We start from the raw sequence: 27,591 nt of genomic DNA on the forward strand, positions 1-27,591 counted from the left end.
ACAGCCCCCTACCCACTGCACTGTTTACTTCTGAGTCTCTAAGTTCCACTGGGTCATTAATCCCCGGCAATATGCTTCCATTAGAGATTCAGCCTGGGAGCTAGGAAACTCTTACTCTGCATATTAACTGTTTTTGAACTTAGCAATCCTCTTGCCCAAGTTGGGCATCAATTTTTCTCAACTGTAAAATAAGGGAGTTGAATGGATGAAACTGGAAGATATTATGGTAAGTGAAGTCAGGCACAGAAAAGACAAATAATTCATGTTCTCACTCACATGTGGAAGCTAAAAAATACTGTTTCATAGTAGACAGTAGAATAGTGGTGACTAGGAGCTGCTGGGTAGAGTGAGGGTGGGAGACCAGAGTGAGGTTGGGTAACCACTATCAAAATAGTTAGACAGGAGGAATAAAAAGCATCTACAGTATGGTAGGGTGACTATACCTTACAATAATTTTATATATTTTATAAAGAACCAGAAGAGTGTGAAGCTTCCCAACACAAAGAAATAAGATTTTATCATTGCAATATTTTATATATCAAATTATTACAAGACTGTGTATCATTTAAATGCAAAAAATTTTTAAGAAAAAAATAAGAGTTGAATTATATTTCTTGGTTTCTTTCAGCATTAACATTCTGAGTCTACACATACAATTTAACAAAATAAATGTATGCATGAGTGACTTTTTCATTTTATAAACTTCTACAGTACAAACACAAAAAAGTTTTAAAAAGACATGTGCTTGTTTATTTGTGTAAGTGTATATATATGTGTTACTGAGCAAAAAATAACGGAGGAGAGAATTTAGTCTACTTTTTACTTGATGTACTCATTTGTTAATATATGATTGAGCACTTAATATGGAACAGAGGTAAATCAAAGCAACAGGGTCCATGCATTTAAGAAGTTTGTAGAGCAGTTAATATGCAATGTAAGGACACTGATGTGAAGTTTTAGAAAGAAGGGCTGCCTGGCGCTGTGACAACATGTAATTAACACAGGAAATATGAAGCAGGCAAGATTAGGTTTTCCTTGGGAAATGATTACTCAATTGATATCCAAATTGAACAGGAGCGCATTAGACCAATGGAGAAAGGAGGAGGGAAGGGATGAAGTAAGGAAAGGGAAGAGCATTCTAAACAGAGAAAACACATGTGCAAACTCTGATCACAAACGGGTCAGGATTAGGAGCACTGGCAAGCCACTCTTCTAAGCTAGAGAAGGGGGTTAATTGTGACACAATCACAAAGACATCCTACCAATATCACCTTGGCTATCCAAGAGAGTAGAAGTGAACTCAGCAAGACTTGCCAGGAGGCTACTGAGAAAACACAAGAGGTGATGGTAGCTGGGCTAAGGTGGCGTGGTGTGTAGGTGTTTAGGGGTGTGTGTGTGTGAGTGTGGGTGGGCAGATGGAAATGAAATATTTAAGAACATATATCCTTGATTGAAACAGATTTTTATTAGATTGTGTGAAGAGGCTTTAACAAGACATTCCAGAAATTACACTACAAAACAAGTGTCACTTATTCTCTGAACGTGTCATATTGAGAGGTTATATGCCCATTTTAATGGTGCTTCATGGCATTAAACAATTCTGAAAAGCTACTTTTAGAAGTTCCTTCAGACTGTTTATTAGCGGAATCAGAAAAACAGGCTTACTGCCATAAAAATATAGTTATACATCATCAATCTAAGGAAACATGCTTCATAAAGTTAAGAAAACAAATTAAGTGTAATGTTCTAAATTGTTGCAGGGTTATTAGTACTTCATTTATGAGTCTGACCTTCCAGGGAGGGTACTTCTTTAAGTAAATAAGCAAATGCATGGGGGATAAGCTAAGTCAGCAGATTCTTCATCAACGAATTAAGGTATGGTCCTTTTGGCAAAATGCTAGCCAACTTGGGAAACACATAAGCAGAAGAAATTCTTGGACAGTCAAGTTATTTTTGCTCATTTGGTTTTTTGTGCAAGTAAGAAATTTATCTAGAATACTGACAACTAATTTCCCGCAAAGAATGAAGTTATACCCATAAACTTTTATTGAATGAAACTCTTGATTTTTCAACTAGCAGTGCAATTTGGACAGATTCTCTCAGCCTTACTTTCCTCCTCTGTAAAATGGAGGCATAGAAGCCAAAAGTTTTGTGAGGCTTAACTGATAGAGCTCTGAATTCTATTCCACCCCTCCATTTTTCCTCATCTAAGTATCTTTACTCAGATTAAAAAATAGGAAACCGGCCGGCGCCGCGGCTCACTAGGCTAATCCTCCGCCTTGCGGCGCCGGCACACCGGGTTCTAGTCCCGGTTGGGGCGCCGGATTCTGTCCCCGGTTGCCCCTCTTCCAGGCCAGCTCTCTGCTGTGGCCAGGGAGTGCAGTGGAGGATGGCCCAGGTGCTTGGGCCCTGCACCCCATGGGAGACCAGGAAAAGCACCTGGCTCCTGGCTCCTGCCATCGGATCAGCGCGGTGCGCTGGCCGCAGCGCGCTGGCCGCGGCGGCCATTGGAGGGTGAACCAACGGCAAAAGGAAGACCTTTCTCTCTCTCTCTCTCACTGTCCACTCTGCCTGTTTAAAAAAAAAAAAAAATAGGAAACCCTGGGGTGACAGGAGACAAAGGAAACCTTCTAGTGGTAGCCACTGTCTTCACCTTGCTTAGCTCTGTAATACCAGGGCATGAGAAAAGAATTTCTGGCTACTTTAGTAGTCTCCCGGAAGAAGGACTGGAGCCAGCAAGCATTGCCATTGGTTCAAGACATTCCCAGGGCACTCTGTCATTTAGGGAAAGCAGCAGCCTATTCAAATCTTTGAATCTTTTCAAGAAACTGAAAGCACTTTAATGCTGAAGACTATAGAGTGTTGGCTGAATTGGGAGACATAATACCAGGATGCACATTTACATAATGGAATTACATACTGAAGTCTAAACGATATGGGAAAAGGTTCATAACAAAGTGAAAAAAATACCATAAAACCATATATATGCACATATATACTATTATTCCCAGCTTTTTTAACAATTGATTTCCAGAAAAAAGTGATACACAAAATGTCAAAAGTAAATTCTGGAAAAAAAAAAAAAATTTGAGTGGCAGGATTACAGGTAATCTTTTCCTTATACAATAAACACATTTTTCAATGTAGTTAAAATAAATGATACAGCATTTAAAAAACAGCTCCACAGGGAAGAAACTGTGACTAATTCATTCACTGCCACAGAAAAGCATGAAATAGGTTCTTCTGGAGCAGTAGGATAGAGAATTGGTAAAACAAAAACGCACTTCTTGGTTTTCTAGTTTCCTCCCTCTTCCCTTGTCCTTATGCCAGATTTGAAAACAGGAAGAAATAAATAAAGCCCCTTAATACCTCAAGATGTTCGCTCAATGTTGATACTCACAGTAGGGAAATTTCGTCTACTTCAAGGTCAGAAGCCCCAGTCCTGCCATTGAGTCTGTACCCTCTTTACATTCATTTCCTGCCAGTTGCCTCTCCGGGTGGCAGCAGGATAACTGGGAAATCCCTATCTTACGGCCATCTCTGTAAAAGTCTTCTTCAGCAAAGAACAGGACAGGGAGGAAAGCACAAGGCCAAGGCTTCCCTGAGCTCTTACACTAAACATTGTATACATTTATCATTACCGTAATTGTTAAGAACAACACCTATCATTTCCTGAATGCTTTCTATTTGCTAGGCACATACTACATAATCCCACTTGATTTGCACGTTGGCTATTTAGGTGTTTTATCTGTTTCACACAATGATACGGAGGTTGAGATCAAATACCTTAAGTTCTTAGTGCTAGGAGGTGGCATACAAAAGGTACTTCAGAGGTGTCAAAGCTATGCCAAAATTATTCTCCATATTCTCTTCTTCAGAGGTGTCAAAGCTATCTATGCCTCCATTATTCTTCACAGCACTCTGAGGCTAAGGATTATAAATTTTAACTTTTGACACAAAGGGACAAGTAGCTTGAAGGTCCCTATTCAGAATCTGAATGGCTAATATATTAAGAACATTTCCATGTTTTAAGTTTCAGGAAAGGGGGGTCCTGTACTTAGAAGGTGAACAGTGGGGTCCAGGCATGGGCCTATTACATTAGACTGTGGGTGGCAGATTTTCAGATTTTAACCTGATCTTTTAGAAAGTAGGGTATGACGGAAGATTTGACATTGACAGCAAAGAATCAATGCTAGGATGATTTGGTAGAGCTGGGACAAGAAAATGGTCCTATACATGGGATACAGCACTAACTGGCTTTGTTGTTTGGCGAAGGGAAGGGGCCAATGGCTTTGCCAGGCCAGGAAAAGGGAGAATATGCCTGGTTAGTGGATGATATTTTGATGCTTGGTGGACCAGTTCAGCCCTATCTGGAAAAAGCTAGGGGATCAGTATACATGGCTGTGAAATTATTTTAACCAAGTATGTATATACCATAAATTAATATCTTATTCAGATCACGAATAAGGCAATCTGCTACTAATCCTTAGAATACCATATGGGCTAATATTGATTTTTTATATTGACACTCAAAACAGAAAGACAGAGACAACATGGTTATAATAATTTATTGTGTTTACATTTCCTGTTTGGATGAAAATAGGACTATACCAAAAGTTGTTTGAGATAAATAAGTCAATCAGAGTTCTTTTTTTTTTTTTTTTTAAAGATTTATTTATTTAATTGAAAGGCAGAGTTACAGAGAGAGAGAGGCAGAGGCAGAGAGAAAGAGGTCTTCTATCTGCTGGTTCACTCCCCAAGTGGCTGCAACAGCCAGAGCCAGGAGCTTCTTCCGGGTCTCCCATGTGGGCGCAAGGGCCCAAGGACTTGAGCCATCTTCTGCTTTCCCAGGCCACAGCAGAGAGCTGGATCAGAAGTGGAGCAGCCGGAACTCTAACCGGCGCCCATATGGGATGCCGGCACTTCAGGTGGCGGCTTCACCAGCTACACCACATTGCCCGCCCTGAATCTTCATAATTTGCTAGTGTCCATAATAAATACTGTATCAGAACTGAATTCGTCGTAATTGGTCTTAGTGAAAGTTAATTTCAAAATTAATTCCACTTTAAAATATATATATATATTACTGATTTTTTAGGAGGAGGTGGGAGGTAGCAAGAAGAACCATTTTCCCAAAGTTATGAATTAGTGACCTTGCGTCCTATGCCAGCTCTGTCCCCAGTCAACCAATTCTGAGCAAATCACTTAAGTTTCAGTTTCTTTACCTGAATTTACGTTCTAAGGCCCTGCCAAAATCAAGTTTGAGTATCTTTTGGAATTCATCTTTGCCTTCAACGGGTTTATGATCATCTTTGTGGGCCAGAATCTCATTATTTAAAGCTCCTAAGGGAGACAGTTCACTGAACGGACCAGAACACAGGGCCCAGGATACGGTACGGTTACACACATATCTACGGATAACAGTGCTGCCCTGGGACAAAAGTGACTCGTGAAATTCCACGAACAGCCTCCATGGATACGTATCGAACAAAGACGCTGCTTGCTCCAGACTAAAATTTGCTTTTTAACACTTACTGGGTAGAAACACTGATAAAACTGCTTCCCTCTTCTATCAAAACCACTTATTCATCAATCAAATACGCTTGGGCATGCTCCTAAAAGGCAGAAGAGGTTTGCTACTGCTAAGGTTTTGTCTAACAAGCTGGCTTTCCGTGGGTCTCCGTCACAGCAAAAACCAAATCCAATGAGCCCTCCAGTCCAGGAGCGACAACTGACCTCATCAGACTCTGCCTCTGTCCTTACCGTAACTCCAGATCACCAACAGTAGGTACTCTCAGAAGGGAGCTTCGGACCACCTGGAGAACAGCAAGAGAAAGATTTGGAAGCTGCACTCCTGAGAGCCGAGCCAGGCGCTGCCTGGTCTAGCTGTTCCAGCGGGTCGGGCCGCAGGTCACAGGCCAGCGAGCCCCAGAAGGGACCTACCGCCTGCGGGGACCTGGCTGGTCTCTCCCGGAAGTGAAGATCTGCCGGCTGCAGGCCTAGGGAGGGCTGTCCTGGTGCAAAAAAGGGCTAACTCAGAGAAGCAGCCACCGAGGCTGGGTCCCACTGCGTGCGACGCTCAGGGTGCCGCTGAGTCAAGATGGGCAAAGTTAGGTTTCCAGAGACGCGAGCGCGCTCGCTCGCCCGAGGCCTGCCTGCTGGTCGCGAGCCTGCGCGACCGGGGATGAGGATGGACCAGGAAGCTGTCCCAGGCGAAGGCTCTGAACGCGAGCTGGGGAGGCGGCCAGCCATCAAGAAGGGGAACTAGCCGCGAGGTCGGGCGCGCCCACCCCCTTCCCGCCCTCTCTCGCCCGAGCTTGGAAACCCCGTGTGGGAGCCCCGGCCTGCCGCCTTGGGGGGGCTCGCGCCAGGCCTCGGGTTCTTTCTAGGCTTCTCGTGCGCCGTAACTGGGGCTCCCTCACGCCACACTCCACCGTCACCTTCTCCCGCCTCGGAATCCTGACGGGAAGCCCTGTAACACCAGGGCCGGGGTACCGCCTCCCCGCGGGGCGCCGGCAAGGTTTCTCCTCGACCAAACCCTTGAAACGACGAGCGCCTGTGCGAGAAGCCGTACATTTCCCATGAGTAAAAGCAACGTCACCTCGTCTCTTCCGACATTGCCCGCGACACCTCGTCGTCCGCAGGTGTTTCTTTTCTGACGCCAAACACCTTCTAGAACTTCGAGGCGCTGAGAGATTCCCCAGCCTTCAGGTTTTTCTATTACGCCGGCGACGCTCCCGGGTTTGTTTCTCTACTTCCCTGGGTCCGCCCACCAGCGTCGACTCCCTCCTACTATTGGTCTGGGCGTGTGTTCATCTCCGAAGCTAGCCTATCAGAGCGTCCCTTCTTACGCGGGCGATTTAGGAAACGGAAGCGACCTCGGACAGTCCGGGCAGTGGGGCGGGGCCAAAAGTGAGTGACAACTAGATTCTCCAATAGGCAGGGCCCTAGGACTAGCCCTCTTTGGCTCTGGGGTTAGAAAAGAGCTTCGATGCCGGCGGCAGCGATGAAATCCAGGAGGCGCTGGCTGCGGAGCTGCTGCTGCTGGTGGGCTCTTTGCAGGTGAGTGACTATGCTGTAGGCTCTTCCCGGGGCGAGCGTTCCCATTTGGTGAGTGGCGTGGCGTGAGAGGCCCGGCTTCGCTCCCGCGCGTGGGAGTGTGGCAGCCCCGCCGCCCCCTCAGAGCCGCGACCCTCGCGTGTCCGTCAGGTGCGTCTCCGCTGCCCCTTCCCCAGGTCGAGCCCCGCCGGCCGCCGCGGGGAGTGGGCTGCAGGGAGCGGCGGGTCCTGAAGCGGGGTGATGAGCTGCCTGCCGGGCGTCCGGGGTGCCCCAGCCTCCTTCCCCAAGTCGGGCTCCCCGGGAGGGAGCAGCCGGGGGCCGCGGTGTGGAGGGCAGTGGCGGCCCTGGCCCGAGAGCTGGAGCGGGCAGAAGGCGCTTGAACGCCGCCAGAGGAGAAGCAGGTGCACCCATAGCCACGGGGGTTCCTGTGGCGCTGAGGCCAAACCACGGGTCCCTGCGGCCACTAAAAATGTAAAAAGTGAGTGTGTTTTCCTCCTTTCGGAGGTGCAGGGGCTGCAACGGCTGGAGTAGCCCTTGTCAGACATGCTCGAGGCCAGAGATGTGTTGGACCTCGGAATCTTTGCATGTATATAATGAGGTAATCCTGGGGACGGGACCCGAGTCAGGACATGAAATTGCCTTGTGTGGTCCTGCGGGGGCCTTCTATGCATAAGCTGAGTTTGGTCCTTTAATAATTTTGTCCGTGAAATAAAGTTTCGTGGTGTGGAATTTTCCGCTTGTGTCGGTGCGCAAAAAGTTTCAGATTTCGGAGCATTTTGGATTTTTGGGTGTTTGGGTTGGGGATGCTCACCGTGTACGGCACCGGAGAGGATCAGTACAAGTGCAGAGTGGACGTTAGGTTTTGAAGGATCAGTGGGAGTTAACTTATTATGGTAGCCCCCCTCCCCACCCCCTTCCTCCCCAATTATGGAGGCTCTATAGCTTGTGAGTGCTACTAGAATGGTAAAGAATGCTGAATGCTGGCCCCTTTGGAGGAGGAAAATCAAACACTGTGTTTCACCAGTAGGGACCGAGGTTTTCTGTAATGAAAGCAGAATTCCTGTAAATTGGTCTATCTTATTTTAAACTTTCTCGAGTCCGGGGGCTAGGTCTTTCCAGTTTCTGCGTTCCTGTAGCACCTCATCCACCGTCGGTGCTCCCCAGATGACGGTGGACTTATTTAAAGAAGTTGAAGTTCAAGCAAGTGCCGTAGTGGAAGGAGCTCTCAGAAGTCAAGGCACCTGGGGTTTAGTCATGAAGCTGTTGGTGTTTGTGTGATCTGAATCCTTTCAGCTCTGCTGAAATAGTGCACCTTGATTATTTAAATTTTTTTTTGTACTTTTTGACAGGTGTAACAGTTTTGAGAATGTGATGATATTCCCTTTCTCTTTCCTTTCCCTTCTCCCTTTCCAACCTTCCCTCCCTCACTCTCCATTTCCCTCTTCTCCTCTTCACTTTTGAGATAATCAGTTTTGCACCTTTAATAAGCAGATGTTGCATTTGATTATTTCTGAGGTTCATGACTGTACTAAAAGTCTGCTTCGCAGTGGGGACGTTTTGCTTATTGGTTAGGATGCTGGCATCCCACATTGGAGTGGTTGGATTCAAGTCTTGGCTCCACCGTAAATTCCACCGTCCTGCTAGTGCCGACCTTGGGAGGCAACAGTAGTGACTTGAGTGGTTGGATTCCTGCCATACACATGGTAGCGCCGGATTGACAGCTTCTGGCATTTGAGGACTAAACCAGTGGGTGGGAACTCTCTCTCACTCTCTCCTTCTCTCCCGTTCTCTCTCTTTATCATAAAGATAATTGGACAATTTATACCACAAGTACACAAGCAGAGTCTCATTACAGTAAATTCGGTACCAAGCTGTTAGCAGATAGAAGTTCCCAGCTTCAAGGACATGTTCTTTTGTGTCCATATTTAAACCAAACCAAACCAAACAGATCATTGTCGAGAATTTGGAAAGGACAGAAGTGTACTGTGGCAGAAAATGTCATCCTTAATTTTGTCACTCAGAGGCAACCATTGTTAGTGTTTGGGCAGCTGTTTTTTAGTCTCCCTTTCCTCTTTTGCCTTTAACGGGTGGTTGAGACTAAGAGGCAGGTTTTGTGTTAGGTAATGATTGACACATCTAAATTCATTCGTGCCTTCATCTTTAAGTGTCTGATGCCTGGGAAACAGAATGGTTTCTTGAACATCCTTGCAATGAAATCTGGTGGGAAGGGATGTTTATATAGGGAAACAAGACAAAAAGTATTAGTTAATAATGAGACTCTTTCTCTGGAACGTGGCCACAAGTAAGGGAAAAACGTACCTTATAAAATGTAAATTAAATGGAAACCATTTTGCCAAAGCATTTGGGTTACAGAATATCTAATATTTAGTAGCTTCCAGGGCTATATCTTAGCATCACCCTCTGCCACTCCTTCCACTATCAAATTTAAGCTCCTCTTCTCCAGCCTCTCCCTTTATTTTATTTCCAGATATTGCTTCTACCTATACCATCTGCAAGATGGGATCACTTTGAGCCCAATATTTTTGCCAGCTTTTTTTTTTTTTTTAATTTGAGAGATAGTTAGACAGTGAGAGAGACAGAGAGAGAGGTCTTCCTTCCCTTGGTTCACCCCCCAAAATGGCCGCTATGGCCGGCGCTGCGCCGATGCGAAGCCAGGAGCCAGGTGCTTCCACCTAGTCTCCCACGCAGGTGCAGGCGCCCAAGCACTTGGGCCATCCTTATTTTTGCCAGTTTTTATGAGATAGACATGGTGGGCTCTAATCTGCCTCTCACTTTTTGGTAGAGTACTTCCCCAGGATTCCTAGTAGTCCTTTAAGGACAGCAGTTTATTATCATCTTGATGGATATTGGACAAGGGGCCCAGAGAATTGAAATAACTACTCATGATCATACTGTCAGTAAGTAACAGAGATGAGGTCATGTTCCAGTTTTTTAACTGCAATCTTTTGAGATTTGGTGGAAACAGTTTGTGTGGACAAAAGTTAGCACCCTTGGGAAGTAACCAGAGAAAGGAAGGGAGTGTCTTGAGTGAGTGTTGTGCACAATGGGGATGCCATGCAGGCCAGAACAGGCAACAGTCCGGGACAGATACACATCCCATGACACCTGTATATCACTTTCCTGTGAGTCGGGCTCTACCTTCTGCATTTTTACCCTTGTAACAAGTGACAGTAGGGGGTATTAATGGATGTAAAGTTGGAGAAAATGGGGGCTTTAGTGTCGGGAAAATACCTGTGGGTGATGGGATTTGCTCTTGGTAAAGAGATGGTTTTAAAATTTCAAATCTGATAGGAAAAGTTACTGTTAAGCTTTAGAAAAAATAATGGACATTTAAACACTAGGTACCTTTAGGTACAGTCATATTTGAAGTTTAATACTGAACTTGATTTGGAGGAAGGCATATGTGGTTAAGTGACAGAAAGCTCTAAGGAACCGAGTCCCAGGCCTCATTTCCCTTGAGAACTCTTGCTTTTTAATTCATCAGAGACATGATTAACTTCTCTGTCCGTCTTTGAATATGGTCACCTCATCTTCTGTACACCCTTAATGCTTTGGGGGTTAAAAGTTGCTTGAAGCTAGACAGTGGGAATTTCGATCAAGAAAAAACATCAGAATGGTCTAGAGTAGCAACTGAGTATTTGGATCAAAGCAATTCTGGTTCTATGTAACTTCTATTACCTCAATATTATTGATAAAATTTCTTGCTCAGTTTTTGGAAATAGAAGAACTGTGTTTAGGCTGGATTGTTATCGGTAATTTGCGTTTCCTATTTTTGAATTGTAATACTAGAGTCTTACACATTATTAATTTTCAAAAACTTGAGAAAGGGAGGAAGTGAGTTCCCAGGAGTATTTGTTTGGAAGACAGGATGAGTTTTAGTTAGGGAGGGTGAGGGTGTGTGAAATTACGGGTTTAATACAGAGCAGAAACAGCAGGAAGACAGTCATGCTACGTTTTTGAAACCAGAGATTCTGAAAATATACAAGTAACCCCAGAAAACAAAGGTCTTGCATCAGTACCATTCCCCTAGCTACCTTGCTGTCTCTATCTTGCCCAAAGAATGCTCATCTTGAAAAAACTTCACCTTTATGGGGATGCCATTTGTGGAAAGAATATTTTTCATTTCAGAGTTAATTTAGATAGAGTTTCTATTCATCCATAGTGAATGGGCTTTGGAAGTTACAAGTCACCTAAGTCACCTGGGAATGTGTCCTTTGAATCACTGTTTGTTGTTGTTGTTGTTGTTTTAATTGCCAAGGTAATTGCATAGTACTTACTCTGGAGTACGTAGACTCACCTGAAATGTGACGTGGGATGACACAATTAATTGGGGATAAAGCATTATCAAAGTGACAGATTATATCTTTGAAGTGTGTTAGCAAGGTGAATCACCTGTTCCCTATAGTTATGTATAGCTCTTTCTTAATCCCATTTCTAAATAATTCAGTTAAGCCAAAGTCAGCTATTCAGACTGTTTTAAATGTGCTCAGTATTGTCTTCTGTGACAAGTAAAAATACTTATGAATGAGATTCCATTACTAAGGGTACTTGCAGCTCTAGTGAAGAATAAAACCTAATGATTTAATAATGTAGGGATTATCTGATGATAGGATATTTAATTAAAGGTTAAAAATGCTGATGTGATTAGATCTTTTTTATTTTTTAATTATTACTTATTTGAAAGTCAGAGTTACACAGAGAAGGCGAGGCAGAGAGAGAGAAGTCTTCCATCCACTGGTTCTCTCCTAGTTGGCCACAATGGCTGGAGCTGTGCCAATCTGAAGCCAGGAGCTTCTTCCAGGTCTCCCAGGTGGGTACAGGAGCCCAAGAACTTGGGCCATCTTCCTCTGCTTTCGCAGGCCATAGCAGAGAACTGGAGAAGAGGAGCAGCTGGGACTCGAACTGGCGCCCATATGGGATGCCGGCACTGCTTTACCCACTACACCACAGTGTCGGCCCCAAGTGATTAGTAGATCTTAATATGAGCTCTGACCAGGCCAGGGAATCAGCACAGCAAGACCTTCTGGCCCACTATTTGTTTTGTACAGCCCACAAACTGGATTATTTTTATATTTTAAATTGTTGAAATACATAATTTATGTACATGAAAATTATATGAAATTCTAATTTTTGTGACTGTGCATAAAGTTTTATTGGAACAGTGATGTTTATTGATGTACATTATAGCTGCTTTCAGTTACAATGGCAGAATTATACAATTATTCATAATTATGACAAAGACCATATTGCTGAGAAAGTCTAAAAAATTCACTATTTGGACTTTTATAGAATATGTTGCTAATATTTGAGCTAAACTATACTGTCTTTCACATTTATCTCCTTCACCTCATTTCAACAGCCCCTATCCTGGCCCAGGTCTTTGTTATATATTGCAAAAATGGTGGTAGAAACTTCACAACTGATATTAATATCCCTGCTTTTCCTTGTTTCTGTATGTGTAAGGGCTGCCCCATCCTCCTAAAATGCACATTTTTAAACCTTTAATGATTCACAGTATTTACCGAAGAGTCTAAGTTCTTTGCCACAAAACCCTTCTTAGGTCACTTTTCATTTTGGGATAGGCTCCTCTTCTTCATTATACTCTATACTTAGGGTAACCATATAATTTTCCAAACAGGACAATTAAGTGTGAAAGGGACCCTACTAGTAATTCTGTTGGAAAAACAGGCATAAAACAATATTGTTCTAGGCAAATCGGAATATGTAGTCATACTGTCTATACTCCATCCACTTAGAATGAATTCTTGTTCCCTGGGCACTTGTTCTTCCGCCTCTGCTTACTGCTCCCTTAGGCTAGAATTTCTTCCTCTTTCTGTGAATCTAAATCTCAGACATTTTATAGAGCCATGTCCATGAAGTTGTATTCAGAAATAACCTCTCCCTTCCTACTTCTGTACACACACACACACACGTGCCCTGTGCACCACTTTCCTCACTGGTTTCTCAGACATAATCCTACTGGACTGCATCTTCCTCATGGGCCTACAGTGTTATGCCATTTTCAAATGGAGTTTGCAGGATATATTTGATGAATCTATTAAGACCAGGCTTTGGAAACTAAGGAGTATTTGGTGCTTTCAATTTCTGAATCTTCCATTTTTAATATGATTAAAATAAATGAGAAAAGTTGAGTTTCCAAGGACTAAGGACAGAGCCCTGAGTGCCAACATGGGAGTTTTGTAGAATGGTTCAAGGTATAGGTGTAGACTTTGGGGTCCAGCCTGCCTGAGATTGAATTACAGGCTGTGTTACTTGGGGCAAGTAACTTTCTGCATCTGTAAAATGGTTGAGATTCCAAAAGTTCCAACAACATGGTGAGTGTCCCATGAATGTTAGCTGTTGTGACTAAGATCATCATCATCATTGTCATCGTACTGTTACAGATGTGTAAGAAAAACAGAGACCCATGACCAGGATGTAACAGTAGAAGAGCCGAGGGAAATAGCACCAGATTTTTCATGGATTTTTGTTTTCCCTCCTGTTGGAAGTAGTCAGCTTCAGAGAGGTCAAAGCAGTGTGAATTTTGAGAGAAGATGGTCTCCACTTTGTAAGAAATAATTCATCGGGGGCCAGCATTGTGGCGCAGTGGGTAAAACCACCGCCTGTGACACCAGAATTCCTTAAGGGTGCCAGTTCTGTGCTGGCTGCTCCACTTCCTCTCCAGCTCCCTGCTAAGGGCCTGGGAAAGCAGCAGAAGATGGCTCAAATGTTTGGACCACTGCCACCCACATGGGAGATCCAGGTCCAGCTCCTCACTTCAGCCTGGCCTGGTGCTGGTTGTGGCAGCCATCTGGGGAGTGAGCCAGCAGATGGAAGATTTCTCTCTGTGTCTCTCCCTCTTGCTCTAACTCTGCCTTTCAAAATAAATAGATAAATCTTCATATATATATATATATATACACACACACACACCTTATTTAAAGATGCCAGTTTAGTGGAATGCGCGAGGCAAAAGTTGCTTGTCAGAGGACTAAAAAAGTAACGGCTAGACAGAAGGAAAGATAATAAAGGGCAAGAGGAGAGAGGTTGAGATACAGAAGCATGTAAAACGTGTGCTTAGTAAACTTTCCCTTCCAGTTGGTCCATACTTCCAAAAAAAAAAAAAAAAAACCCTAGGGAATGAAAATTCAAAAACCTGTGTGACTTTTTTTGTTTTGTTTATTTTTGTGGTATGAAATACGTTACTGATTAAGATTAGTACATAATTTAAGTGCCAGTAACTCTTGCTAAAGGATAAATGAGGAACCTTAAGAACCAACTACAGGGTGATGAGCTTAACCCAACACAAAACACAAAGCTTGTGGTTTTAAAAAGAGTAGTTCTAAATTTGGGGTGAAGTGCATGTAAGCTTAGTAAGTACCTTAAGTGTATGACTTAGTAAAGTACCTTTTTAAGTTGTGCTACTGTTTGACTTCACTTTGTGCCTTGAAGATTCTCTCCAGAGCTGTAGTAAGCTCAGCCTTCCTGCCTACTCACCTGTCTATGTGCATTTGATGAAATGGTTGCCTAGTTTTGACAAGTTGAGGCTGGAGATGCTAATGGGAAGCAAAGCCAAGTGAGCCTAGATCCTCAAACCAAGACCGCACACTGCAGTGGTGAGGAGCAGAGAAGAGGACCTGGACTGCATTCTCAGTTTTCCGGTTAGTGGCCATAGGTTTTTGAAAGAGTTAGTTGGAATCTCCATTTTCTCCACGGATATTGTGGCCATACATGCACACAATAAACTTAAAATGCAGAAATACAACATACAAAATTATAATGAATTATATTGACTGCTGCTTTGCCATTAAAGATACTGGGATTCTTGAGTGCAATCTTCCTGAGATTTTGGCCCTGCCAATTGACTTTTTTTTTTTTAATAGATTTATTTATTTATTTATTTGAGAGGCAGTTACAAAGAGAGGGGGAGACAGAGAAAGAGGTCATCCATCTGCTGGTTCACTTCCCAAATGGCCTCAGTGGCTGGAGATGGGTCAACCCAAAGCCAGGAGCTTCTTCTGGGGCTCCCATACTGGTGCATGGGCCCAAGCACTTGGCCCATCTTCTGCTTTCCCAGGCCATAGCAGAGAGCTGGACAGCCGGGACACAAACCAGCATCCATATGAGGTGCTGGTGTGGCAGGCGGAGGCTTAGCCCACTGTGCCACAGTGCCAGCCCCCCATTGATGCTTATGACCTTGACAGTTAGTACTAAAACTGTCAAGTCTTAGCCTCCTCAACGCAATCTAAGTATTCATGTCTCGTGGACTTTGCCTCGGTCAGTGCCCTTACTAAGTGCCTCCTGTCAAGTGGCATGCTGGGTTCTAGAGAGACAGCAGTGAGTAAGACCTGCGTGGATGTAGCTTTAAGCCTAAAAGGATTCATAGACAAAGAACAGATAACCTAGTGTAAGCAGCCCATCACAGTGTACCACTTGCGGTAAAGCAGGGTTCTACAAGAATGTGTAACAGGCAGGCCTGACCCACTTCCCGGTGGATGAAAAGGAAAGAAAGAGATGTCTGTCAGAGCAGAGATTCTCAAAGCATGGCCTTCAGACCAGCATCACCTGGGAGCTCACTGGAAATGCATCTTCTCAGGCGTACCCAGCCCTTCCAAGCAAAGTGTGGAGGCAGAGTCCAGCAGTCTATTTGTTTGCAACAGCTGGGGCTGGGCCAGGCCTAAGTGAGGAGCCAGGAGCTTCTTCTGGGTCTTAGTGCAGGGGCCTAACCACTTGAACCATCTTCTGCCACTTTCTTAGGCGCATTAACAGGGAGCTGGACTGGCGCCGTGGCTCACTAGGTTAATCCTCCACCTTGCGGCGCCGGCACACCAGGTTCTAGTCCCGGTCGGGGCACCGGATTCTGTCCCGGTTGCCCCTCTTCCAGGCCAGCTCTCTGCTGTGGCCAGGGAGTGCAGTGGAGGATGGCCCAAGTGCTTGGGCCCTGCACCCCATGGGAGACCAGGATAAGCTGGCTCCTGCCATCGGATCAGCGCGGTGCGCCGGTCGCGGTGGCCATTGGAGGGTGAACCAACGGCAAAAGGAGGACCTTTCTCTCTGTCTCTCTCTCTCACTGTCTACTCTGCCTGTCAAAAAAACAAAAACAAAAAAACAAAAAAAAAAACAGGGAGCTGGATTGGAAGCGGAGCGGCCGGGTCTCGAACTGGTTCCCATATGAGATGCCAGGGTCGTAGGCAGCAGCTTTACCTGCTATGCCACAGTGCCAGTGCCCAGCAGTCTGTTTTAACCAGTTCTAGTGGTTTGTGTGTACCTTAAAGTTGGAGGAGTGGTCTAGAGGAAGTGACACTGACGCTCAGCTCTGCAGCTGCACCGCCCCACACAGTAGCCGTGACCACAAGTGCCTATTGAGCACATGCAGCATGGCTAGCTCAACCCGAGATGTGTATGAGATAGACACCGGGCTCCAAAGACTATGAAAAAAGGAGTTGACAGTATCTGAAAACTCTTTATATGGATCATATGTTGGGATGATAGCATTTTTGATCTGTGGGGTTAAATAAAAGACATTGTTAAACTTTATTCCACCTGTTTTAACTTTTCAATGTGGCTTTTAGAAAGCTTAAAATTACATATGTGGCTTGCATTTTGTGGCTTGCATTTTACTGGACACAGCTGCTATAAAGCGTGGATAGCATCTAAGAGGGCAGAACTGGGGCAGCAGTGGAGGGGAGGAGATGATGAGTGAGTGTTCCATGTAGGATACAGTGTGTACAAAACTACTGAGGCAAAACAACCTGGTAAGTTTAAGGAAATAATAAATGAAGCTTTACAAGATGAAGGGTTTTGAAGTTTATCCTAAGACCAACAGGAAGACACTGAGAGTTTTAAATAAGATGCTCAGTTTTCATGAAGTTGAGGTGGTTTAGGAATAAATGAGGTGGCTAAGGAAGGTACAGCCTCTTATAGCTGAATCAGAGTTCCCCCTGCCCTAAGATGGTCAGGGAGTATCCTTGAGAAAGAGCAGACCCCTGGCCATCTCCTGTCCCAGACCCTAGGTTGTGGGGCGTGAGCATCTGGTCTGGAGAGAAAAGCAGTCACCTGTGGAGAGGTAGTTCTCGGGTCAGTTCATTTTCCCATCAGTTGAAGCTCAAGCCTGAGTGGGAGTTTAATACCAGACCTGGGAACTGTGCGAGACTCATGTAGGGGCGGATCAGGGCAGACGGAGGCTGGAACGTGCCAGGATTGGAGAGTCTGCCTCTGAAAGATGTGTTGGACAATCAGAGAGGCTGGAGGCCTGGGTTGACTGTTCCCTGGGGATGGGGGCCTCCCTGTCATATGTGGCCTGGAGGCAGTTCCCGGCTCCTTGAATCAGAGGTCGTAAACCAGCAGCCAGGAAGCCTGCGGACATGTTTCACGTAGCTCACATTTTGAAAATGTGTTCATGTTAGTTGCTGACATTTAAATCCGACACCACATAAAATGCTTGTTTCAACTTTTTTTTTTTTTAATTAGAAGATCTAGGAACCTGTTTCTCAGTCTTACAGGGAAATGGACTGTAATAGCTACTCCTTTTATTTTATATATGAACATTTAGAAGCTATGGTAATTGTTTTAATTTTATCTATTAAAGATTTACTTATATACTCATTTATATATATTCATTTATTTATTTGAAAGGCAGAGTGACAGTGAAGGACTGAGAAAGAGATCTTCAACCACTGGCTCACTCCCCAAAAGGCTACAATATCCAGGGCTGTGCCAGGCTGAAGTCAAGAGCCAGGAACTCCATCCTGGTCTCTCCCAAGAGTGGCAGGGTCCGAGCCACTGGGCCATCTCCCTCTGCCTTCCCACGTGCACCATCAGGGAGCTGGATGGGCTCAGACCAGCACTCTGATATGGGATGCTAGCATTGCAGACAGTGTCTTAACCCTCTGCGCCACACTAGCTCCTATTTTAATTTTTAAAAGACATTTGTTTACTCAGAATCCATAGGTTCTTTATGTTCTGACTCTAGGTCTTGCATTCCCAATATCCTTGGTGCTAGCAATACCATCTCTTTCTTTCCTAGGTAAGTTCTAGGAATGGTGCCATTGGCTCAAAGAGATGAGGTTATGAGAAAGTTTTGTCACAAGAATTGCTTCCATCAGAGAAGCGTGTGAATTCTCTTTAGTATACTACTATTCTCACTGCTCTTGATAGCAGCTGCACCCCTCTACACACATCTGTTGGCCATCGCCTTAAACCTGAGTCAAACTGACTACAGTGTTGTATGTTGATAAACACTTGGTAAACCATGCCAAGGGATGCTCATCAAAATCTTAAGTTTTCAAATGTGAAAAACCTTCATAGCTCCTTAGTAAATATTCAGCGGTTAAAGGGGAAAGTTGGTTGATAGTACAAGCAAGGCAAAGGGCAGTGGCTTCTTGTTTTCTTGAGATAGACATTCTGGTTTGGTGCTTCATACTATGCAGTGTTCACTCGTAAGTCAGAGTGAGGGAAGGGGATGTATTGCCGTAGGTTTTGTGTCGGGACTGTTCCTCTACTGCAGTGTATATAGTGAGCAGTTTTATTTTAAACCAACAATGAGAACAGATACAGCAGATTAAGATACTGCAAAGCTTGGTGGTAGGTACCTGAGTGTTCATGATGTTATTTCCACTTTTTGTTGTTCCTATGATACAGTTCTTAATCAAAAGATGAGGGAGGAATGCTTTTGTTTACAAAATTAATCCAGCATACCTTCTTTATTTGTTGGGAAAATGACTTCTTTTACTTATGGAGGCTTCTCCTTGGTGAGAGACCTAAGGATTGGGGTAGAATGACAGCTGATAGCTTGCTTCTCTCTCCGCATCTTTCTCCTCCACTAAATATTACAAAAGGAAACAGTACATGGTTATGAAGAGTTGATTGGTCTGAAGTTTCTACCACTTGATGCTTTGGGACTTTTAATATCTTAAAAAAATTGTTTAATTTGATAAGCAGAGAGAGGAGGGGAGAGCACTTTCATCTGTCTGCTGATCTACTTCCCAAATGCCCATGACGACCAAGGTGGGACCGAGGCCAAAGCCAGGACTGGGAAATTCAGTTCAGGTCTCTTGTGTGGGTGGCAGAGAACCCAATCACCTGAGCTATCTCTGCTGCCTCCCAGGGTCTGCATTAGGAGGAAGCTGGAGTCTAGGAGTTCCCAAGCAATGGCAGAAACTACATTCCAGTGAACTTGTCACTGTTATGTAACTGCGGGTGAATCACAGTTTAAATGGGACAGAAAATCTCCAGTTAATGGAAGTTGCCAAGAATGGCAGAAGGCCAGGCCCCATTGCTCATTTAATGGTTTCTCCTTAGTGTGGAAAACACTGGGGTGGAGGTAGTACATGCTGGGCATGTCAGCTGAACAGTGTTAGTCCATGTAGATGTGTCCACTTCCAGGAGAGAGGACAGGCTGATGCATCCACATCTGCAGACTGTCCAGAGGCCCGGGTGATCCCATAGGCCTTTGGGCCAGCAGCTTAAACACAAGAGTTCAGATCACTTTAGGGTTGCTTGTTTTACTTTACTAGACTCTTCTGCTAAGATGTGGCTGTGTGTGTAGGGTTGGGGATGAAAAGGCAGAGCCTCCTTATCTGTGTAGGCCCTCTTACCCCCCAGACCTGCTCCTGTTAATCTGTTTCTACAGGCAGCATTACTCAGCTGCTTGCTTTTGATAGCTTGTTTTGCTTTCAGATTTATTCTTGCCACAAGCTGTATCTTGAGGCAAATGAGAGATTATTTAGCTGAGTACCGCAGCTGCTGTTGAAGTTGCTTTAAATCACTTTTGATGCTGTTTGAATGTTGAACCAATGTAACATACTTAAGTTTTCTCATGTGTGATATAGGTTGTGGCATGGAAGAGCTAGTTACCACTCACCAGTCAGTGATATAAGCCAGGTATCTGTGTGGTTCATTGGATGACTGTGTTTAATAACTTGTATAATGAAAAGGTGGAACTGGTAGATACTTCTTTCTCCCCTAGAGGAAAAAAGTGAGAAGGATGCCTTCAGTCCCCAGTCAGCTTTCAGCAGCTGGGAGTTCCAGTGAGTAGTCATTCTTTTAGACTCCATAACTCATTGTGTGAAAACCTCCCTACTCTGAGCATTAACTGTTTTTTTTTTTCTTTTCTTTTAAATCTGGAGGAAACACAACGTGCCATTAGGATGACAATTAACATACTATCTAAGCATCAGGAAATTAAATCAACTGCATTCTCTGTGATTAATTGTTGAATATGCTTATATTGACACAGTGTATGAATTGCCAGATGTCTGTCATCAAAATTGTTCAAAAGAATGTCAGTTTATTTTAGGAGCTGACTACTGTAAAGTTTTGCTTGCATTCCCAGGTAGCTAGTTGAAGAATATAACTTGTACTTTTTTGGCTTTCCTCTTCCTAGATGTTTTACTGTCCTTGAATATTCGCCCATTTGAAAACGCCACGCAAGCTCAGCCATCACTATGTCTAAGTATAAACTCATTATGTTAAGACATGGAGAGGGTGCTTGGAACAAGGAGAACCGTTTTTGTAGCTGGGTGGATCAGAAACTTAACAGTGAAGGAATGGAGGAAGCCCGGAACTGTGGAAAGCAACTCAAAGCGCTGAACTTTGAGTTTGACCTCGTGTTCACATCCGTTCTCAATCGGTCCATCCACACAGCTTGGCTGATCCTGGAAGAGCTGGGGCAGGAATGGGTGCCCGTGGAAAGCTCTTGGCGTCTAAATGAGCGTCACTATGGAGCCTTAATTGGGCTCAACAGGGAGAAAATGGCTTTGAATCACGGTGAGGAACAAGTGAGGATCTGGAGAAGAAGCTACAATGTGACCCCGCCTCCCATCGAGGAGTCGCATCCCTACTACCATGAAATCTACAGTGACCGAAGATACAGAGTGTGTGATGTACCCTTGGATCAGCTGCCACGATCTGAAAGCTTGAAGGATGTCTTGGAGAGACTGCTTCCCTACTGGAACGAGAGGATCGCTCCTGAAGTTCTAATAGGCAAAACCGTGCTGATATCTGCTCATGGAAACAGCAGTAGGGCACTGCTGAAACATCTCGAAGGTACCAGCTTTGTGTGCTTATTATTAGAGATTGCTAAGTGTTACAGCTGTATCTTTTTTTTTTTTTAATTTTTTGACAGGCAGAATGGACAGTGGGAGAGAGACAGAGAGAAAGGTCTTCCTTTGCCGTTGGTTCACCCTCCAATGGCCATTGCGGCCGGCGCACCGTGCTGATCCGATGCAGGAGCCAGGTCCTTCTCCTGGTCTCCCATGGGGTGCAGGGCCCAAGCACTTGGGCCATCCTCTACTGCACTCCCTGGCCACAGCAGAGAGCTGGCCTGGAAGAGGGGCAACCGGGACAGAATCCGGCGCCCCAACCGGCACTAGAACCCGGTGTGCTGGTGCCACAAGGCGGAGGATTAGCCTATTGAGCCGCGGCACCGGCCACAGCTGTATCTTAATTTAGAAGTTAAACCAATGATGCACTGTTTGCATAATAGACTTTCCTCCTCTGTGACCCTTTGATTCTATGGTTCTGTGATTCTTCAGACTGAAGAATCATTTTTGTTCTGTAAGTCAAGTGCCTTTGCATCCACTGTATCTGACGCAGTAATTTTTAAACTTAGCAAGCATTACCTGGAAGGACTGCGGCTTACACAGACTGCTAGACCCACATTCCAGGTTTCCAAATCAGTAGTTCTGGGGTGCAGCCTGAGAATTTGCTTTTTTTTTTTTTTAATGAAAGATTTATTTATTTGAAAGGCAGAGTTACAGGGACAGAGGCAGAGAGGTTTGCCATTCTCTGGAACACTCCCCAAATGGCTGTTAATAAAGCCAGGAGCCTGGGCCTCCTCCGGTCTCTCTTGTGGGCCCAGGTACTCAGGCCATCTGCTGCTGCTTTTCCACGCACGTAGCAGAGAGCTGGCTGAGAAGCAGAGCAGCCAGGACTTGGATAGGCACTCATCTGGGGTGCTGGCGTTGCAGGCAGTGGCTTGACACTCTGCAGCACGGTGCTGGCCCCTGAGAACTTCACATTTTTTAGAAGTTTTCAGGTGATGCTAATTTTTCTCTGCTTTGAGTTCTGCACTTCGAGAAGTGCTAACCTGAAGGATTATCTCACCTTTGTTGGAGCAAGAAGAAGGGCCACAAGGGAAGACATTGTAGAAATGGTTTACTTGCAAGTAGACTTATTTGTGTTTCAAGCATATTATATCGATATCTTTATTTTTTTCCACTGTGTTGCAGCATTAAGCAATTGTTCCTATGTTTTCAGACCCAGGAGTCTTTAGCATTTATTTTGTTCCTTTTCCAGACCAATCTTAGTCATTGATTGGGAGAAAATGAAGGAAAAGGAAAATAACATTTTGGAGATAACCAGTAGCCTTAATTTTGTTTTAACTACTTGATGTTGTAGTCCAAATGAATTCTCACATGTACTGTGTTACCTTTTTAAGAGTGTGAACTAAATGAACTCTTTTGGGGGCTCATTCATGCTCATCAGTGTGGGGCCCCAGTGGCTGCATGGTGACACCTTCAGGGGATTTCTAGCTTGCTCTCCATTTGCTGATCCAGACGCTGGTGCTTTTTGAGTGATCTCTCTCTCTCTCCCTCTCTCTCTCTCTCTCTCGTGTGTTCCTGCCTCTCATTACTCAGCAGTTAGCTTACTGGTGTCACAAAGCGTTTCTCCATCATTCCTTTTCATTCTGCTTTACTTTTCTGTGAGAGGCTTTGAAAAATGAAAGGTTGACATTGTCTGTGAAATGAGTGGAGATAGGTTATTAGTAACAAAATGAAATGATTTTTTTGAGATTTTAACGTGCATTTTTTTAGCATGTGATTATTTCCCCTAATGTTTATAGTATGAACAAGAGCCAAATCCTTACTTGAATATCAGACATTGAGTAGTCTTGCAGAGATTTAAAAATCTACAGAATTTATTAGCTATTAAAAACTTTACTAGATAGGAAAAGCACTGTGTGTGTCTTGACTATATAAAAGGTTCCATTCTTCGTTGTTCAGGAAGATATTTTAATAAATGATTTATAACTTCATCCTTAATGGATTATGGCCCTTCATGGTTTGAAGAAGAGTTGAGGTTTCCATTAGGACAACAAACTGAAATTCAGAATTTTAGAGTTTCTGCCAAAAGATGTGTTTTAGCAGACCAGGAACTGCTTCTCACGTGTGGCCAGGCTCTGAATGCCGCTGCCTCCTCAGGCTCCTCTGTTTCCCCTCTTAGCTGCTCTTCAGTATCCTTTACTCTTCATTATTTTCAAAGTTAGATTTCATTCTACAGCCCCACCACAGCTGATTCTAGGTGCTCCTGCACTGATAATTTAAACACTTGTTGTGTCGTTTTTGAGGATAGGAGGAAGAAGGCTTAACAAAGGGTGGGGAAGGAGATTGTCACTATGGCTAGGGAGCATTACCTCTAATATGCTGAGGTCAGACATTAATTGCCCCAACTTTGTTGACTGTGGTTAAGACTACACACTCCCACTTTTTGGTTAATACCTGTTATCCCAGTGCAGGATTTTCTTAATCAAGGTTCTTAGGGTTCTTCTTAAAAATGTTTGCTTATTTATCTTAATCTACTTGAAAGGCAGAATGACAGAAAGAGAGGGGGCCAGGGGAGGTATCTTCCATCCTTTGGTTCACTCCCCAGATGCCCACCACAGTCAAGACTGAGCCAGGCCAAAGCCAGGAGCCTGGAACTCCATCCTGGTCTCCCATGTAGGTGGCAGGGACCCAAGCAGTTGAGCCATCATTTGCTGCCTCACAGGGTGCCTTGGCAAGAAGCTGGATCTGAAGCAGAAGAGCCAGGACTCTAAATGGCCCTTGGGGGTGTCCCAAGCAGTGGCTCATCCTGCTGCATCACAATGCCTGTCCCCAGTTCAGTTATTAGTAACATCACCTTTCACTTTCAGAAGCTCAGACAATGAAACTTACAGTAAGTCAGTTAAGCTTACTATAAAGATGTTAAGAATTCATCCTTGGAAGACTTAAAACTATGATTCTGTATTCCCTGTAAACACAATGATTACAAAAGTAAAAATGCTTGTGGTTATGGATTCCTCTGACCCCTACTCAAGCTTTCTATATATGTTTATATACATTGTTCCTTTTAGCTTTGGGGTGGGAAGAATGATGACTCCAGTTAAATAACCAGTTGGAATGTTTTCTAGGTCTGCCCTGAAATCTCACTGTGTAAAGATGTTTCTGTTGAGAGGATACTAGGATTACTCACCAAGAGGGGCCATCTGTATACCGCAGCAATGGAGAGTGATGGCTCTTAAGATGTCAGGTTGTTTCCCGGGTTTTTGGCATTACCCTAAGGGAGTCACATCCTGACTGACTTGTGGGAAAATCCCGTGCATTTATGGGGAAGTGGACAGTGCTGCTGAAGGGAGACGAAGCCCAGGGTGGGTGCAATCAGGAACTCCATCTGAAACCCGGCTCACTGAGTCTCCACATTCAGTCACTACCTAGATTTCTGTTTGAGTTTTCTCCTGAGAAGAATCTCTTTTCTTGACCTATTCTTTCGAATATTATAAGCTGAGTCAAGAGTATCCTGGGCAGGTAAACCATGAAGATAACTTAATACATGAAGTTATTGAGTCTGAAATTACTTCTAACATTGTGGTCTGTGAATGGTGCTGTTAACACAACTACACAAGGCCTTTTATTGAGTGTGTACTATGGGCCACGCACAGTTCTAGACATTTTACACTTTTTGTGCAGTGTAGGAGCTAGAACATAGTCCCAGTCACTAGAAAGATAGGATGTTCACTACTGTGTTTTACTGGGCTGGTTAATGCATCTAAGTCATATTTTTAATTTTATTTCATCAGTCATTGATGCCTGAGCTGTTTTACTTAAAGAAACTGCTTTAAATAAAAGGAGAAAACTACTGAAACACCCAATATAGGTGAATCTTAACTGCATTGTTCTAAGTGAAACAAAGTGGATTCAGAAAGCTGTGTATTACAGGATTCCATTTATGACACTTGGGAAAAAGTAAAATGAGCAGCACAGAACGCAGATCAGCAGGGGAAAGTTAGGTTGCAAAAAGAAAGGAACTTTAGGGGGTGAGAGAACTATTCTGTCTCCTAGTCTGTACTGATATGGATACATAGATACATACAGATGTATAGAACTCTCCCGTCTCCTAGTCTGTACTGACATAGATACATACAGACGTATAGAACTCTCCCGTCTCCTAGTCTGTACTGACATAGATACATACAGACGTATAGAACTCTCCCGTCTCCTAGTCTGTACTGACATAGATACATACAGACGTATAGAACTCTCCCGTCTCCTAGTCTGTACTGACATAGATACATACAGACGTATAGAACTCTCCCGTCTCCTAGTCTGTACTGACATAGATACATACAGACGTGTAGAACTCTCCCATCTCCTAGTCTGTACTGACATAGATACATACAGACGTATAGAACTCTCCCATCTCCTAGTCTGTACTGACATAGATACATACAGATGTGTAGAACTCTCCTATCTCCTAGTCTGTACTGACATAGATACATACAGACGTATAGAACTCTCCCGTCTCCTAGTCTGTACTGATACAGACACATAGATACATACAGATGTATAGAACTATCCTATCTCCTATATTGATACATATAGATGTATAGAACTATTCTGTATTGATTACACTACTGTATTCAGCTGTCAAAACTCAGAACTGTGCACAAAAAAAGGCAAATTTTGGGGCTGGCGCTGTGGCTCACTTGGTTAATCTTCCACCTGTGGCGCTGGCATCCCATATGGGCGCTGGTTCTAGTCCCTGCTGCTCCTCTTCCAGTCCAGCTCTCTGCTGTGGCCCGGGAAGGCAGTGGAGGATGGCCCAAGTTCTTGGGCCCTGCACCCGCATGGGAGACCAGGAGGAAGCACCTGGCTCCTGGCTTCGGATTGGCGCAGTTCTGGCCATAATGGCCATTTGGGGAGTGAACCAACAGAAGGGAGACCTTTCTCTCTGTCTTTCTCTCTCACTGTCTGTAACTCTACCTGTCAAATTAAAAAAAAAAAGGCAAATTTTGCTGTCTATAAATTATCTCAGAAAAGGCCTGCTTTTTGCAGCAAAGTCACCATTGCCCTATTTGGGAACTTGCCTGTTGTTCTGCAAAATAATAGATAACTTTGATTGTCAGCAGTTAAGTGAAGGTTGCAACATAAACCTTTCTGTGTCTTTGAAAACTGACACGGAGGGCATTTGTTGAGCTTTCTGATGTCTTAAGAAACTATCTGGTCCTGATTTCATCTAGCATCTAAGCCATGGTCAATCAGGGACCTTTTTTTTTTTTAAGTTTCTAAAAACATTTTTTATTTGAAAGAGTGATAGAGATTTTCTGTCTGTTGGCTCACTCCCCAAATGCCCGCAGTATCCTAGGCTGGGTCAGGTCGAAGCTAGGAGCCAGGAACTCCATCTCTATCTCCCACTAGGTGGCAGGGATCCAAGTATTTGAGTCATTGTCTGCTGTCTCCCAGGGTGTGTGTTTGGAAGCAGAGGCAGGACTGGAAACCAGGCACTCTGTTATGAGATGTGGGCATCAAATGCAGCAGATAAACCCACTGCACCACAGTGCCCACCACAGGTGACCTTTCAGATTCTCTTATCAGTAGTTATATATAAGCTGCTGACCATGAAGCCTTGTTACATCTTGCTAATGTCACTTAGACTTGTGAGCTCTTCTGGTAAAGGCTTTTCCAACTCAGAATTATCTGTTTATTTGTCACTAAATTGTAGTCTTAGTTAAGTTTCCACCTGCTTTTTTTTTTTTTTTCTCAAAACCTTGTTTCCTAGGAGTGAGTCAACACAGGTGACATGCAAGTGGGTAGGTAGTGCTCTGTGTAAGGATTGTGAACTTAGGAACCATGTAACAGCACCTTGGCTGGTGAGGCCTCTGTCAGCTTATTTATAGAGTATCTGCTTGTAAGTTGTGTGTGGTTTTCAGATTGCTTTACTTTTAATCTGATAGTTCTTAATGCTTTTAGAAGCAAAAAGGCAAAAGGACATGAAATACTATATAGTAAGAAAATACCTTCTTAAAGGACTGCTTTACTGATTTTTGGAAACAAACAGTGCTTATACTTTGAGTCCAGGTTGAAGTGGGGTCCCCTTCTGAGCGGTGGAAACACATTTTCCACAAAGCACCACCATGAAGACTGCTAACATAGTCTTGGTATCCAAAAGCATCCTGTTCTGCAGAGCTCCAGACAGGCCTGTGTTTCTCTCTGTGGTTGGCACAGTCACTTCCTGTTTGTTTCCTGCTGGCCCTTAATGAAGGAAAAGCCAGGTACCAAACTGCAGCATTGGATATAGTCTGCGTCTTCCCAGAGGAAGTGGGTTGTTTAGTCTGGGTTCAAGCACAGGGCTAGGCAGTTCCAAGTTTGGAATGAGAATGGCATGCAGGACGCTCACGAAGGAAAAACTTGAGTCCTGCTGCACACACAGCAAGGCAAAGAAGTGGTGAGATAAAATTAGAGAATCTTGGAGGAA

At 44.1% G+C, this 27,591-nt stretch overlaps 1 protein-coding gene and 1 long non-coding RNA gene across 8 annotated transcripts in view; one reads left to right on the forward strand and one right to left on the reverse strand.

Moving 5' to 3' along the window:
• Positions 1 to 4,648: 4,648 nt before the first annotated feature.
• Positions 4,649 to 6,777, reverse strand: LOC103348646 (uncharacterized). 5 transcript variants are annotated; one of them, XR_011387474.2, is made up of 4 exons: positions 6,602 to 6,775; positions 5,944 to 6,014; positions 5,764 to 5,816; positions 4,649 to 4,865 (listed from the first exon to the last, which is right to left on the reverse strand). It is a non-coding gene; the product is annotated as an uncharacterized LOC103348646 (long non-coding RNA). The 5 variants fall into 5 exon arrangements; XR_011387469.2 differs by having other exon boundaries at positions 4,649 to 4,981; positions 6,602 to 6,772; XR_516961.5 differs by lacking the exon at positions 5,944 to 6,014 and having other exon boundaries at positions 4,649 to 4,981; positions 6,602 to 6,777.
• A 208-nt stretch (positions 6,778 to 6,985) lies between these two features.
• The window catches only part of BPGM (bisphosphoglycerate mutase), a 32,006-nt gene continuing 11,400 nt past the window's right edge, over positions 6,986 to 27,591 (forward strand). For 2 of the 3 annotated variants that reach the window (XM_008258120.5, XM_089327920.1), the window contains exons 1-2: positions 6,986 to 7,062; positions 20,465 to 21,126. In XM_008258120.5, the coding sequence (XP_008256342.3) occupies positions 20,526 to 21,126 (601 nt within the window). In that variant the 5' untranslated portion in view covers positions 6,986 to 7,062; positions 20,465 to 20,525. 3 annotated transcript variants of the gene reach the window in all.

The sequence above is a fragment of the Oryctolagus cuniculus genome, chromosome 3, assembly GCF_051225735.1.
Source record: "Oryctolagus cuniculus isolate XC-2025 breed Fujian yellow rabbit chromosome 3, ASM5122573v1, whole genome shotgun sequence".
In the NCBI taxonomy this organism is placed as follows: Eukaryota; Metazoa; Chordata; class Mammalia; order Lagomorpha; family Leporidae; genus Oryctolagus; species Oryctolagus cuniculus.